At 46.9% G+C, this 14,771-nt stretch overlaps 1 protein-coding gene across 2 annotated transcripts; it reads right to left on the bottom strand.

Moving 5' to 3' along the window:
- Positions 1-8,542, bottom strand: LOC142663689 (uncharacterized). Of its 2 annotated transcripts, none has more exons than XM_075842455.1 (8): positions 8,370-8,542; positions 4,505-4,648; positions 4,222-4,413; positions 3,896-4,139; positions 3,712-3,809; positions 3,441-3,555; positions 2,605-3,321; positions 1-1,012 (listed from the first exon to the last, which is right to left on the bottom strand). In XM_075842455.1, the coding sequence occupies exons 2-8, from the start codon at positions 4,580-4,582 to the stop codon at positions 366-368; spliced, it is 2,091 nt and encodes a 696-aa protein (XP_075698570.1). In that variant the 5' UTR covers positions 4,583-4,648; positions 8,370-8,542; the 3' UTR covers positions 1-365. The 2 variants fall into 2 exon arrangements, with proteins under 2 accessions (XP_075698570.1, XP_075698571.1); XM_075842456.1 differs by having other exon boundaries at positions 8,319-8,372.
- Positions 8,543-14,771: the final 6,229 nt, after the last annotated feature.

Below are 14,771 nucleotides of genomic sequence, written 5' to 3'. Positions count from 1 at the left end.
TGTTCTCAAATACCTTTAATTATCAGAGATGGCTTGTTCAAATGTCATCTCTTGTTAAACTTTCTACTGACCAAGTCACATTTATGGTCCATTGTCTTTGGTTACGGCCACCGGCGATGCACTTCTGTGGTGACCGCGCGTGCTCGGTTTGAATGATTCTGCAGTCTGTGGTGGGGTTTTCACAAATTGGAAGGGAATGTGCCTATGTATTACCCATATCAAGGAGGACAGAGCAGAACAAAGAGCTGAACGCCAGACACAGGCGGCAATGAAACGGCCAGTACATACATATACCGGCACATGTGGGATGATGTAAGTTTCTATGGCCTTGTTTTTAGGGGAACACTTAAGTTGGGAATACCCCTTTAAGGACATGGAATGGATTTCTCACCTACATGGCATTTACGATGCAAAACAAGAGATACTTTGTGGTTAAAACATTTCCCACAATCGGGACATACAAATGGCTTCTCCCCCGTGTGAGTTCGTTGATGATCAACAAGGTGCTGCTTGCGGGTGAAACTTCGACCACATTCAGAACACGGATATGGCTTCTCCCCTGTGTGAATTCTTTGATGTTCCACGAGATGGCACCTGCGTGTAAAAGATATCCCGCACTCGGCGCATGGGAATTGTATCTTCCCTGTGTGAGTTCTTTGATGTTCATTAAGGCATGTTTTACGTACAAAATATTTCCCGCATTTGGGACACGGCAATGATTTCTCTCCCCTGTACATTCTCTGATGTCGAAGAAGATTTCTATTATCAGTATAACTTTTCCCACACTCAGAACATCGAAATATTTCACCGTTTGGTTGAGCTGTACCAGGAGAATCCATATGTGACTGATCAGGACATCTTTCCACATAATTGGAGGGATCATTGAGAAATACTGGGTGCACATTTAGGGCAATGGGACTTCCTCCCAAAGACTCTTGTCTGGCGTTCTCTTCTATTCTATAATCGGGTGCTATGATAGATCTCTCCAATGTATTTCTTCTGTGTCCATTAGCTAGAAAAAATAAAACGTCCGTAAATATAAAAGTAATGTTTTACAGTTGGCAAATTTGTTTTTTTTTTCTGCATAAGTAAAAATCATTTGGTTCATGTGTTGGCTAGATTACTACCAGATTACATAGACACTGTTAGCTTTGGTCATGGTTAGCCCCAGAGGAGTAGAGACTTAGGGGCCCTGGTGCAAAAGTTGTTGTTTTTTTTGCACTGCCCCCATGCAAACTCTCCTCATGGCTGCTAACTGTTTCCCATCCGTACTGTTCACCTTCATCTCTTAAGTGACCCATTGATGCAGCACTAGCAGCCAGGGGCATTGCTAGGTTCTTTAAAAATATGGGGCATAGACGCCAAGATATATATTTTGCACCCTCCCCCATACCGCTAAATAACGTAGTCAACAAATAATTGTCAAAAACAAATGCCCTCCTTTGTGCCCTCACACAGTAATAATTCCTTTTTGTGCCAACACAAAGTGATAGTTGCCGCCTTTAAGCCCCTACACTTTAAAAATGTCACCTACGAGGATACAATTGCGCCCCTGCACAGTAATAATCCCCTTTGTGCCCCCACAAAGTAGAAGTGCCCCCTCTTTGCTCCAATAATAATTTCCCCTGCAGTCGGCTGAGACAGACTGTGGGGTCCGCAGCCGCCCTCCTTATGGATTACCTCGTGACAGGTTTTCATTGTTTATATTGCGAATATGTCCAAATGTGAGGCACTTGTATGTGTCTTTTTTTTTTTTTTTTTAATAACTCAGTGACCCCTTTATGGCTTCATCCCTGCACGCTGCAATTTCTTTTATGTTCCCAGTTGGTTGGTGGGCAATCACTCTGTCTCCCCACAGCGGGACCTTGAAGGCCGGCACAGCAAAAACAGCATGTGTCCTGACGTCAGCCGAACCGACACTATTTTTACGACACACAAACTATTCCTCATTACCACCCTGTCTATAACTGTATAAGCCTTTTAACATGGGCCAGTTAACGGGCAAACGAACCTTCGCAGAACGATTGTTCCCGTTCATTGTCCTATGTAAACAGCGCAACGATCAGCCGATGAATGAGCAAACTGCTGATCATATCTTTTGGGCAGCCGAAAATATTATCGTTGTCGGCAGCGCATCCCCGTGTAAACAGCGAGACATGCTACCGACATGATAGTAATATACGAGGATGAGCGATTGTAGTAACAAGCGCTCGTCCCCAGACATAGCTCCTTGTGAGAGGAGCAAACGAGCGCCGATCAACGAGCAGTCTCATTGATCAGCGATCATTTACACGACCCACATTGAGCCATGTAAGAGGACCCCCTTCTGAAGAGATGAATACAGTATAGTTAGCATCCTCTATTTCTGTACCTCTTTACAGAAAAACTATACAATGTGGCACGTTTTTTTAATCTAAACATCTCTGCACTGTCCAGAAGAAAGAAATCAGTTTTTATTTTCTTTCTCTTCCCCAGTCTAGTAGAGTTTTCACATTTCGAGACTCAGTAACACTTCCTGACCTGTGAGCATTCTTTGATAGGGAATAAGCTTTAATGTATCCTTCAAACTAGTCTCTTGCTCAGAGCATGGAAATAAAGTCTCACCTGCATGGGTCTTACGATGGTGAACAAGAGATGATTTGTGATTAAAATATTTCCCACACTCAGGACATAGAAATGGCTTCTCCCCCGTGTGAATACGATGATGATCAACAAGGTGCTGTTTGCGGGTGAAACTTCGACCACATTCAGAACATGGATATGGTTTCTCCCCTGTGTGAATTCTCTGATGTTCCTCAAGGTGAGATTTACGTATAAAAATTTTCCCACACTCAGTGCATGGAAAGTGCTTTTTTCTTGTGTGGACTCTTTGATGTTCAGTAAGATACAATTTCTGAATAAAACATTTTCCACAATCGAGACACAAATATGGTTTCTCCCCAGTGTGATGTCTCTGATGTCCTGTAAGCTGTGAATACCGGAGAAAACTTTTCCCACATTCCGAACATGGAAACGTTTTCTTCACTTTGTGAGTTCTCTTATGTCTAAGAAGATTCCAGTACTTGGTAAAATGTTTCCCACAGTCAGGACATGGAAATATTTTACCGTGCCTTTCAGCTAAACCAGAAGTATTGATCTGTGACTTATCAGACCGTCTCTGCACACATTTGGAGGGTTCACGTGATATATCATGGCGATGTCCTGGATGTAGCCTTGGAGGACTTCGGTTAAGAGACGCTTGTCTGAGATCTATATTGTTGGTTTCACAGTTTTGGGGTAAAAGGAGGAGACTCTTTAAGGCATTCTCAGTATGTTTATTGGCTGCGAAAGGAAATACTACAGTAGATAAAAATGCAATTTATTACAGTAAACGGAGCAGAGATTGAGATGAAAGATATGGATCGACGCAGAGACAACAATGAGATGTATAAGATACTTACCTAGACTCATTTCTATAGGAATTTGTTTTTCCTTAAATTTTCTATTATCCCTGCATTGTGTCTCCTGTCGTTCTAAGTCAACATCGTCAACCTTAATATTTATTTGATTTTCAACCTAAATAGAAAAAAAACGGCAGAAATAATGGGCTTCATTCTATAAAAATAAAGAAAGGAAGATCAGGGTATAAGATCTGAACAGCTTCCCGAGAAATCAGATCATTGGGATTCACTTTGTTATTGTTGTGCCCGGTAAGACTTCAATTCCACCTACCTGATGATCCTGAGATACTTTATAATTTTCTTCTGGACAACCCTGGGAATACAGAGGGCTGGTACATCTCACTGGTGGAGTTCTCTTACTGGACCCATCTGCAGAAGACATGCACAGTGATCAAATACAAAGTGAATATGGATCTTAGATGATGGTGACCCTTAAAATTACTCGCTCTTCTTACCCGGTGATGTGAGGGGCTGGTGGTCCTCCATCATGACGTCCTGGTACAGATCTCTCTTACCCGGTGATGTGAGGGGCTGGTGGTCCTCCGTTATGACGTCCTTGTACAGATCCCTCTTACCCGGTGATGTGAGGGGCCGGTGGTGCTCCATCATGACGTCCATGTACAGATCCTTGTGTCTTTCTAGATACTCCCACTCCTCCATGGAGAAATAGACGGTGACATCCTGACACCTTATAGGAACCTGACACACAATGAGACAGTCATCATCCCGACACCTTCATAGCGTTACTATATAATGTCCCAGCATTCCCGGTAGTCCTCACCTCTCCAGTCAGCAGATGAATGATCTTGTTGGCGAGTTCGAGGATCTTCTGCTCATTTCGTCTCTCGTGTACCAGTAAGCGAGGTGGAGGCTCCGTGATGGGGCTCTCAGTCCAGCTCCATCCTCTTGACCCATGGGGGTGGCTGTTAGTGGTCAAACACTCACCAGATGTCCGGTTCACTAATGTGTGATCCTGTGTATGGAAGGAGACAACGAAATATATCTAAATACATTTGTGGAATCACTTTTTCATGGCACTTGACATCATTGCCAAAGTCCCTCACCTCACGGGTAAGCAGGTAGATGATCTCCTGGGTGAGGTTTAATATTCTTTCTGTCAAGTAACTCCAGTCCTTGTTCATGGTCAACGAGTCATCTGATCTTCCCAAGTATCTTTACTATAGGTTGGATTCAGCTCACAGCTTGATCTGAACGTAGAGAATCAACATGGTTAAAACTTATCTACAAGCCGTATGACCCCACATGGAGATAGAACTCTATGGGAATAGTGAATATACCCAACCAAAGCAACATAAAATTCTGGATATGTGTTGATATTGAGACGCAGTCAACATAATGTTCTCCCGAATCATCGTCAGATACTCAATAAATGCTCCTCCGCAGTCACCATAACACCTGAGGTGTTCTCTCTTAGGTAAATGTTATAACTGGACTTGGCACATGGCTCCCAGCCACTTCATGGTGTAATATGTTGCCTGAATTTCCCAGATAAAGGGGGTTGAAAAGAATGAGGGGTTTTAAGGCTATGTACACCTTTGAAAACATTAAAAAAAATAATAATAAAATGTGCATCAGTGTGTTTGGTGCTTAAATGTGTATCCGTCAAGTGAGCGGGACTGACGGGTTCAGTGAAGGCGGGTCCTGCGATCCACCGGTTATTGATCACGTCTAAGTTATGATGACCTGACCGATACAGTTTTCAGCGCAAGATACAGCTGCTCTGTATACAGGATACAAAGCAGCTGTATATGAAAAAGTTATTAGAAGTTTGAACCAATCACACTGATACACATTTTTATTTAAAAAAAAATTATTTTTGTTAGAGCTGCAGCTTCTATGTATCCATTATATATAGAAGCCGCATAACGCCGCTGTAAGCTAAATCCATCAGTCATCTGTACTGACGGTGCAACTTTACATAAACCCCGTCAATTTTGTGATCTGTTCGTGAGACAATCCTGCGAAAAATAGGAGGTTTAGGAGGTAAGTATTATGGGCGCATGCACTGGTCATGAAAAGGTTGGAGCAGGAAAAACCACTAGTCTGTAAGGGCTAACGGTAAGAGTCTGAAAGGGGGATTCCCGTTTTACAAAGAAAAAACTATTTGTTTTGTGTCCGCTCTCAGTTTTGAGAGCCATGACTTTTTTTACATTTTTCGTCAATTTAGCGATGTGAGGGATTATTTTTTGTTGGACGAGCTGTAGTCTTTATTAGAACCACACAACTTTTTGATCAGTTTTATCCAATTTTTTGGGGCGCAAAGGTGACCAAAAAACTGCATTTCTGGGGTTTGACATTCTTTTTTTTTTTTACATTGATCATTGTGCGGGTTGAATAACATTATATTGTAATAGATCAGACTTTTGCAGTCAATTTTATTTTTTTAACACTACTGGGGGGGCTTCATTAGGCCCCCAGGTTGCCATGACAACCATCAGCACCCCGCGACCACGATGAGCTGTTGGAGAGGGCCGTGAGGTGGGGCCTCCATGGATCAGACTTGGTCTTCCAGCACACCCCACAGATGCTCAATTGGATTGACATCTAGAAAATTGACAGGCCAAATCAACACCTTGAACTCTTTGTCAAGTTCCTCAGACCATTCCTGACCAATTTGTGCAGTGTGGCGGGGGCATTATCCTGCTGAAAGTGGGAACTGCCATTAGGGAATACCAGGACCCCAGGAGTCCCAGCAGAACATTGTCCTGAAAAAGAGTCTGCTCTTCCTGTATTGCATTAAACGGAGAGAGACAGAACAACAGGGTCTACTACTACAGTATAACCAGACACAGAGGGGACACGAGACTCTTCACCTCTTATATTTTAATAGCCAAACCATAGTTGAAACACCAAAGTCTGCCCCTCCTGTACGAGAATCGCCAGACGCCATAACCTCTATTGGAGGGACATTCACTACGTTTGACCTCCCTCATTTTTCCTTAAAGGGGTATTCCCATCTCGGACATTTATGGCATATCTACAGGATATACCCATCAGGATTGAACCCAGAAACTCCTGTGTCCCGGTAAGTAGCTCTTTCCTTTGATCTGAAACATTTGACCGCTCCACTGCCGATTCCATTGTTTGAGTGCTCGATTCCGGCCTCTCTGGATCTCTTGCCTTCATACCTGATTGGTCTCACCCTTTTGGCTTCTATATAAATCTGCCCTTTACAATTCCTCCTTGCCAGACTATTAAAGTGTCCCTCCAGTTATACTCTCCCGCCTGTACTAACATCGCACGTGGAGAGACGCTCCTGCACGCTGGGCGGTACTGTTGCCGTAGCACCCATACGACGCCCGGAGAGTATCTTGCGCGGCTCCAATAAATCAGAATTGTCTGTCTCACGCCACAACTGTAGCTGCTAATCTGTGTACCGAACTTGGATTGTTTCCTGACCACGTCTCTGCCTCTTGCTACAACCTGTTGCCGCTTATACGTGCCCTGAACCTGGACTATTACTTGACTATTCTTGCTATTAGCACCCTCCTGCCTAATCGTTTCAGCCACTGTACTCCAACCTGGACAATGGCATAAATATCCCATAGATCCGCCTATCTCTAGAACGGGGCCCCCTGACCTCTGTCCTACCTTCTGTCGCTGAGCCACGGTCATGGACGGACGAGGTGTACCCGGGTGCGTTTTGCGCACGCAAAAACCGCAGCGTTTTGCCTGCGCAAAAGGCACTTAACAGCTCCGTGTGTCATCGGTGTATGATGTGCGGCTGCGTGCTTTTCGCGCAGCCGCCATCATGATGACACTCCGTTTGGATGTTTGTCAACAGAAAAGCACGAGGTGCTTTTGTTTGAAAACATACTTTTGACAGCTGTTGCGCGAATCACGCTGTTCCCACGGAAGTGCTTCCGTGTGGTGCGCAGGATTTTCACGCACCCATTGACTTCAATGGGTGCGTGATGCGCGAACAGCGCACAAAGATAGGACATGTCGTGAGTTTTTTCAGCGGACTCACGCTGCGCAAAACTCACAGATTGTCTGCACGGCCCCATAGACTAATATAGGTGCGTACGACACGCGGGAAAAGCACGCGCGTCGCACGCACGTATATCACGCTCGTGTAAACGAGGCCTAAATGAAACTCCCCCAAAAGTGAATGAGACGTCCGGAAACAGCGGAGCATAGCGAGCTACCCCATTTATGCAGCTCCCAAGTTCCAGAAACACTCTAGCGCGCCATTGTTTAACTTCTCTAAATGTCCTTCGTTTTGAACAGGTCATTTATTATACTGCTCCAGAAAAGATCTGTCTGGGTCCTAACAGCATATGAGACCACACGTGGAACCAGAATCTGCTCCTCCTGTAGTAAAATGACTGCATACTACTATACTTCTGTAATATACCAGACACAACCGTGACACCAGAGTCTGCTCCTCCTGTATTATAGAAATCAGACAGAGTACACCTGCTCCTCTTATACTAGAATAACCAGGCAATGCACCAGAGTCTGCTCCTCCTGTATTATAGAAATCAGACAGAGTACACCTGCTCCTCTTATACTAGAATAACCAGGCAATGCACCAGAGTCTGCTCCTCCTGTAGTATAATTAAACGCAGACAACACCAGAGTATGCTCCTACTGTATTATAATAGACAGGCACAGACAGGGCACCAGTATCTGCTCCTCCTGTACTATCATAACTTAGACAGGACATAAGGGCAAGCACCTGCTTCATTTTAATAATTAAGACACATGCAGGACATCAGTCTGCTCCTCCTGTATTATAAGAAACAGACTGGACACCAGAGTCTGCTCCTCCTGTATTCTAATAACTGACTGGACACCAGAGTCTGCTCCTCCTGTATTCTGATAACAGACATATAAAATGATGCACTGAGTTACATTAGTTGCTGCCAGTCTCCTCGCTCGGCCATCAGGCTTCCGCGTCCTCACCTCACTAGTTCCTGTCTGTGTTTCACATAGATATAGTTCTTCCTTTTACTTCAAAGGCTTTTCTCGGTGATCTCCTAGTTATGCCTGCGCGTGATGTAAACAGGAAGTGGAGGACTACAGTTACCAGCATGCACTTCATTATGGATTAGACGGTAGATGAGAGTGTACGGGCTCCTTGTATGTGCTGACGTCACGCGGTCACGTGTTCCTGAGTACAAGTGAACGCTTTCAAACGTCTCCCATAGCGCGCCGAGAACAGGACGGCGGCTGTGATTGGCCGGTCTGGAGTCTGTAGAAAGAGAGTCTGCACTTGCTCAGGGTTCTGCGTTGGATGGGGGGGTCTGCTCAGGGTTCTACGTTGGATGGGGGGGTCTGCTCTGGGTTCTGCCTTGGATGGGGGGGGTCTGCTCTGGGTTCTGCGTTGGATGGGGGGGGGGGGTCTGCTCTGGGTTCTCCGTTGGATGGGGGGGGGGGGGTCTGCTCTGGGTTCTGCATTGGATGGGGGGGGGTCTGCTCTGGGTTCTGCATTGGATGGGGGGGGTCTGCTCTGGGTTCTGCGTCGGATGGGGGGGTCTGCTCTGGGTTCTGCGTCGGATGGGGGGGGGGGTCTGCTCTGGGTTCTGCATTGGATGGGGGGGGGTCTGCTCTGGGTTCTGCATTGGATGGGGGGGGTCTGCTCTGGGTTCTGCGTCGGATGGGGGGGTCTGCTCTGGGTTCTGCGTCGGATGGGGGGGTCTGCTCTGGGTTCTGCGTCGGATGGGGGGGTCTGCTCTGGGTTCTGCGTTGGATGGGGGGGTCTGTGTTGGATGGGGGGGTTCTGCGTTGGATGGGGGGTCTGCTCTGGGTTCTGCGTTGGATGGGGGGTTCTGCGTTAGATGGGGGGTCTGCTCTGGGCTCTGCGTCGGATGGGGGGGGTCTGCTCTGGGTTCTGTGTCGGATGGGGGGGTTCTGCACTGGGTTCTGCGTCGGATGGGGGGACTGCTCTGGGTTCTGCGTCGGATGGGGGGGTCTGCTCTGGCTTCTGCGTCGGACGGGGGGGTCTGCTCTGGGTTCTGCGTCGGATGGGGGGTTCTGCGTTGGATGGGGGGGTCTGCTCTGGGTTCTGCGTTGGACGGGGGGGGGTCTGCTCTGGGTTCTGCGTTGGATGGGGGGGGTCTGCTCTGGGTTCTGCCTTGGATGGGGGGGTCTTCTCTGGGCTCTGCGTTGGATGGGGGGGGGTCTGCTCTGGGTTCTGTGTTGGATGGGTGGGTTCTGCGTTGGATGGGGGGTCTGCTCTGGGTTCTGCGTTGGATGGGGGGTTCTGCGTTGGATGGGGGGGTCTGCTCTGGGCTCTGCGTCGGATGGGGGGGTCTGCTCTGGGCTCTGCGTCGGATGGGGGGGTCTGCTCTGGGCTCTGCGTCGGATGGGGGCGGGTCTGCTCTGGGTTCTGCGTCAGACGGGGGGGTCTGCTCTGGGTTCTGCGTCGGATGGGAGGGTCTACTCTGGGTTCTGCGTCGGATGGGGGGGTCTGCTCTGGGTTCTGCGTCGGATGGGGGGGTCTGCTCTGGGTTCTGCGTCGGATGGGGGGGTCTGCGTCGGATGGGGGGGTCTGCTCTGGGTTCTGCGTCGGATGGGGGGGTCTGCTCTGGGTTCTGCGTTGGATGGGGGGGGTCTGTGTTGGATGGGGGGGTTCTGCGTTGGATGGGGGGTCTGCTCTGGGCTCTGCGTCGGATGGGGGGGGTCTGCTCTGGGTTCTGCGTCGGATGGGGGGGTTCTGCGTCGGATGGGGGGACTGCTCTGGGTTCTGCGTCGGATGGGGGGGTCTGCTCTGGCTTCTGCGTCGGACGGGGGGGGTCTGCTCTGGGTTCTGCGTCGGATGGGGGGGGTCTGCTCTGGGTTCTGCGTTGGACGGGGGGGTCTGCTCTGGGTTCTGCGTTGGATGGGGGGGTCTGCTATGGGTTCTGCGTTGGATGGGGGGGTCTGCTCTGGGTTCTGCGTTGGGTGGGGGGGGTCTGCTCTGGGTTCTGCGTTGGATGGGGGGGGTCTGCTCTGGGTTCTGCGTTGGATAGGGGGGCTGCTCTGGGTTCTGCGTCGGATGGGGGGTCTGCTCTGGGATCTGCGTTGGATGGGGGTCTGCTCTGGGTTCTGCGTTGGATGGGGGGGTCTGCTCTGGGTTCTGCGTTGGATGGGGGGGGTCTGCTCTGGGTTCTGCGTTGGATTGGGGGGGGGGGTCTGCTTGCAAAATTAATCTACTTACCTGTATTTACATCGGCAGCGGCCTTCTTCCATCCATCTCAGTTCACTTTTCCGTTTACGTTTTTTCTCCATCTTCTATTTTCTTTATTGGTTTTCATTTGCATGTCCTTGTAACGAGGTATTAGTCAGTATTTTAGCTTAATTACCTTTTTAACAATAATTTTCCCTCCTCACTCATGATAGCACCAGTGAGAGAGAATCCAATCCCCAGGGACAGGAAACTTACAGAATAAACAGGTGGAGCCTCCTCCTGCTTCAGTGGTTTCCTGTCCGGGGGGAGGAGACCAGCAATACCTAGCGTGCCAGGTTGACCTGTTTTTGTTACTTTTTTTTTGTGTTTTGTTTGGGTAGAGGTGGTGGGAGCATCTAGGAGAATCCCTCCTCTTCTCTGGGTCGGCCTAGTTAGGCATCCTTCCCCGTCCTAAAGTGCTGGCCCAGGACGTGCGTGTGAGTGACGCTTACGACCCACAAGAGTGCATAGCGTGGGGAGCGTGTCAGGTGCCGGGCTGTGTCGGACAGACCGCGCTGCCGTCAGCAGGATTGGGATGTCAGCGGCGGGGAGCCAAATATGAAATCAGACCAAAAGGTCTAGCGTTTGGCGTTCTAGGGTTTTATAAATGAAATCCCCATGGGTCCAGCATCCCTTTTGGGTTTTCCTGCTGGCAGCCTGAGATGGATTATCCACTGCTGCTGGTCAGATGTGGCAAGACCCAGGAGGTAGGTCCTGAAGATAATGCACCACCCAGCACACCATTCCTTGGAGGGTGTCGTAAGTGGCCTTATTGCCCACCGGTTTTTCTTATATCTTTCTAACGTGGTTATTCCTGTGTGTTTTTTGATTAGGAGAAATCCAGAAAGGCTGTGTCCAAGACCAGAACAAGGAGAGTGCTTTATGTAAATGGAATATTACATACAAATTATATTAGAAGCAAATTTCAAAAGTGTTTGACTTTTTATTTATATATATATATATATATATATATATATATATATATACACACTACCGTTCAAAAGTTTAGGGTCACTTAGAAATGTCCTTATTTTTTAAAGAAAAGTTTTTTTCAATGAAGATAACATTAAATTCATCAGAAATACACTCTATAGATTGTTAATGTGGTAAATGACTATTCTAGCTGCAAACGTCTGGTTTTTAATGCAATATCTACATAGGTGTATAGAGGCCCATTTCCAGCAACCATCACTCCAGTGTTCTAATGGTACATTGTGTTTGCTAACTGTGTTAGAAGGCTAATGGATGATTAGAAAACACTTGAAAACCCTTGTGCAATTATGTTAGCACCGCTGTAAACAGTTTTGCTGTTTAGAGGTGCTATAGAACTGACCTTCCTTTGAGCTAGTTGAGAATCTGGAGCATCACATTTGTGGGTTCGATTAAACTCTCAAAATGGCTAGAAAAAGAGAGCTTTCATGTGAAACTCGACAGTCTATTCTTGTTCTTAGAAATGAAGGCTATTCCATGCGAGAAATTGCCAAGAAACTGAAGATTTCCTACAACGGTGTGTACTACTCCCTTCAGAGGACAGCACAAACAGGCTCTAACCAGAGTAGAAAGAGAAGTGGGAGGCCCCGCTGCACAACTGAGCAACAAGACAAGTACATTAGAGTCTCTAGTTTGAGAAATAGACGCCTCACAGGTCCTGAACTGGCAGCTTCATTAAATAGTACCCGCAAAATGCCAGTGTCAACGTCTACAGTGAAGAGGCGACTCCGGGATGCTGGCCTTCAGGGCAAAGAAAAAGCCATATCTGAGACTGGCTAATAAAAGGAAAAGATTAATATGGGCAAAAGCACACAGACATTGGACAGAGGAAGATTGGAAAAAAAAAGTCTTATGGACAGACGAATCGAAGTTTAAGGTGTTTGGATCACACAGAAGAACATTTGTGAGACGCAGAACAACTGAAAAGATGCTGGAAGAGTGCCTGACGCCATCTGTCAAGCATGGTGGGGGTAATGTGATGGGTTGGGGTTGCTTTGGTGCTGGTAAAGTGGGAGATTTGTACAAGGTAAAAGGGATTTTGAATAAGGAAGGCTATCACTCCATTTTGCAACGCCATGCCATACCCTGTGGACAGCGCTTGATTGGAGCCAATTTCATCCTACAACAGGACAATGACCCAAAGCACACCTCCAAATTATGCAAGAACTATTTAGGGAAGAAGCAGGCAGCTGGTATTCTATCTGTAATGGAGTGGCCAGCGCAGTCACCAGATCTCAACCCCATAGAGCTGTTGTGGGAGCAGCTTGACCGTATGGTACGCAAGAAGTGCCCATCAAGCCAATCCAACTTGTGGGAGGGGCTTCTGGAAGCATGGGGTGAAATTTCTCCCGATTACCTCAGCAAATTAACAGCTAGAATGCCAAAGGTCTGCAATGCTGTAATTGCTGCAAATGGAGCATTCCAAGACCAAAGCAAAGTCCGAAGGAGAAAATCATTATTTCTAACCTTGTCAATGTCTTGACTATATTTTCTAGTCATTTTGCAACTCATTTGATAAATATAAGTGTGAGTTTTCATGGAAAACACAAAATTGTCTGGGTGACCCCAAACTTTTGAACGGTAGTGTGTGTGTGTGTGTGTATATATATATATATATATATATATATATATATATATAAAAAAGAAGATTTCAGCTACATTACTCAAGATCGCAAGCCCACGTTGACAGGTGCACTCAACAGCCTACCAGGTAGGTGACACTCCGTAGTTAAAAATGTGCCTCCTGTTGTCAAAAACTTTGCCTGAGAAATAGATGCGTCACGTGGGGTGAGAGCGCAGAGCCTTTCAAATGGGGATGTCGGTCCAGAAGATCCAGGTAGTGGTCTGGGTTCCGGTAGGGTGAGCTACAGCAACCAAAGCTAGCCAAGCAGAGGAATAGAACAGAGCTTTCTATGCTATGAAAGCAATACAAAATGGCGCGGGAGTCATGTGACGTAAGGACAGCATACAGCCCTAAACCACGGATACGGAAGCACTATGGACTGCATTTTGCAGAACTGAAACGGTTGGCGTTAATAATGGGGTTTGACCGCTCGTGGAGTTACAACCGCCTCCATTCTTCAGGGTTTCCACAAATGCTGCAATATGTCTGTGGACGTTTTTGCCAATTCAGCCAAAAACCCATTTGTGAGGTCAGGTGCTGATGTTGGACGCAAAGGTCGGGCTCGCTCTCTGCAGTATAATTCCTCCCAAAGGTGTTGAATGGGGTTGCGGTCAGAGCTCTGCAGCCACTCATCACCCCATGTCTTAAAGGGATTTCGCCACAATAAAGATCATGTCCTATTTTATTCTAATTTAAATATCTGTAATTAACATTAACTATCAAAACTGTATCGTTTGGGTGAACACTTTCAGTTTCTTATTTATGTATTTGAAAGATATTTTGGGGTTATTTCTTCTTTCTTTGGCAACGAGTCTCTCTGTTTCGATCTGATAGTACTGAAACTTCGCACTGGTGGGTGAATAACTTCCCATTTATTTTGGCAGCGCGGTCTCGTCTCTATTCTTTCGTTGCATCCCACGTCGCCGCTGCCGCTATTTAAAACCACTTTTCAATTGACTTTTTAGGATACGGCTTCTTTGTATCCTGTATACATAGAGGCTGTACCTTCCGTCAAAGTCGATTCCATCAGTTTAGCCGTACTGGTGATGATCTTAGATGTGATGGTTATTAGCCGGATACTGCGTGTCCGAACCAGCTTTGATCGGAGTACAGCGGACCTGACCAAATCTGCTCTGACGGAAGAACGCCGCTTCTATGTATACGGGATACATAGAAGCTGTATCTTAAATAGTTTTGAATAAAAATGTATTGAAAAGTTGTTTGTACATAGCCTTTAAAGCATGTGTTGGTTTTAAAAAACTTGCATCATATAAAAGATCATAAAAGTGTTCCTCCAGTTATACTTTCCCGCCCGAACAAACATCAAGCGTGGAGAGACAACGGCACACAGGGCGGTATGGCTACCGTGGCAATTGTATGACGCCTAGAGAGTATCGTGCATGGGACCACCTAGAATTGGACACGTGCGCGATACACTCCGGGCGTCGCAACATCGGGAGAGAGAAAATAACTAAAAAGACACAAAGTGGTGCAAACACAACCATTGAACAGCTTACAAAAAGTTAGGTCAACAACATCTGGA

Source organism: Rhinoderma darwinii, chromosome 11 (genome assembly GCF_050947455.1).
Source record: "Rhinoderma darwinii isolate aRhiDar2 chromosome 11, aRhiDar2.hap1, whole genome shotgun sequence".
In the NCBI taxonomy this organism is placed as follows: Eukaryota; Metazoa; Chordata; class Amphibia; order Anura; family Rhinodermatidae; genus Rhinoderma; species Rhinoderma darwinii.
Note: the sequence above shows the minus strand (reverse complement) of the source record. Positions and strands in the feature narration are given on the sequence as shown.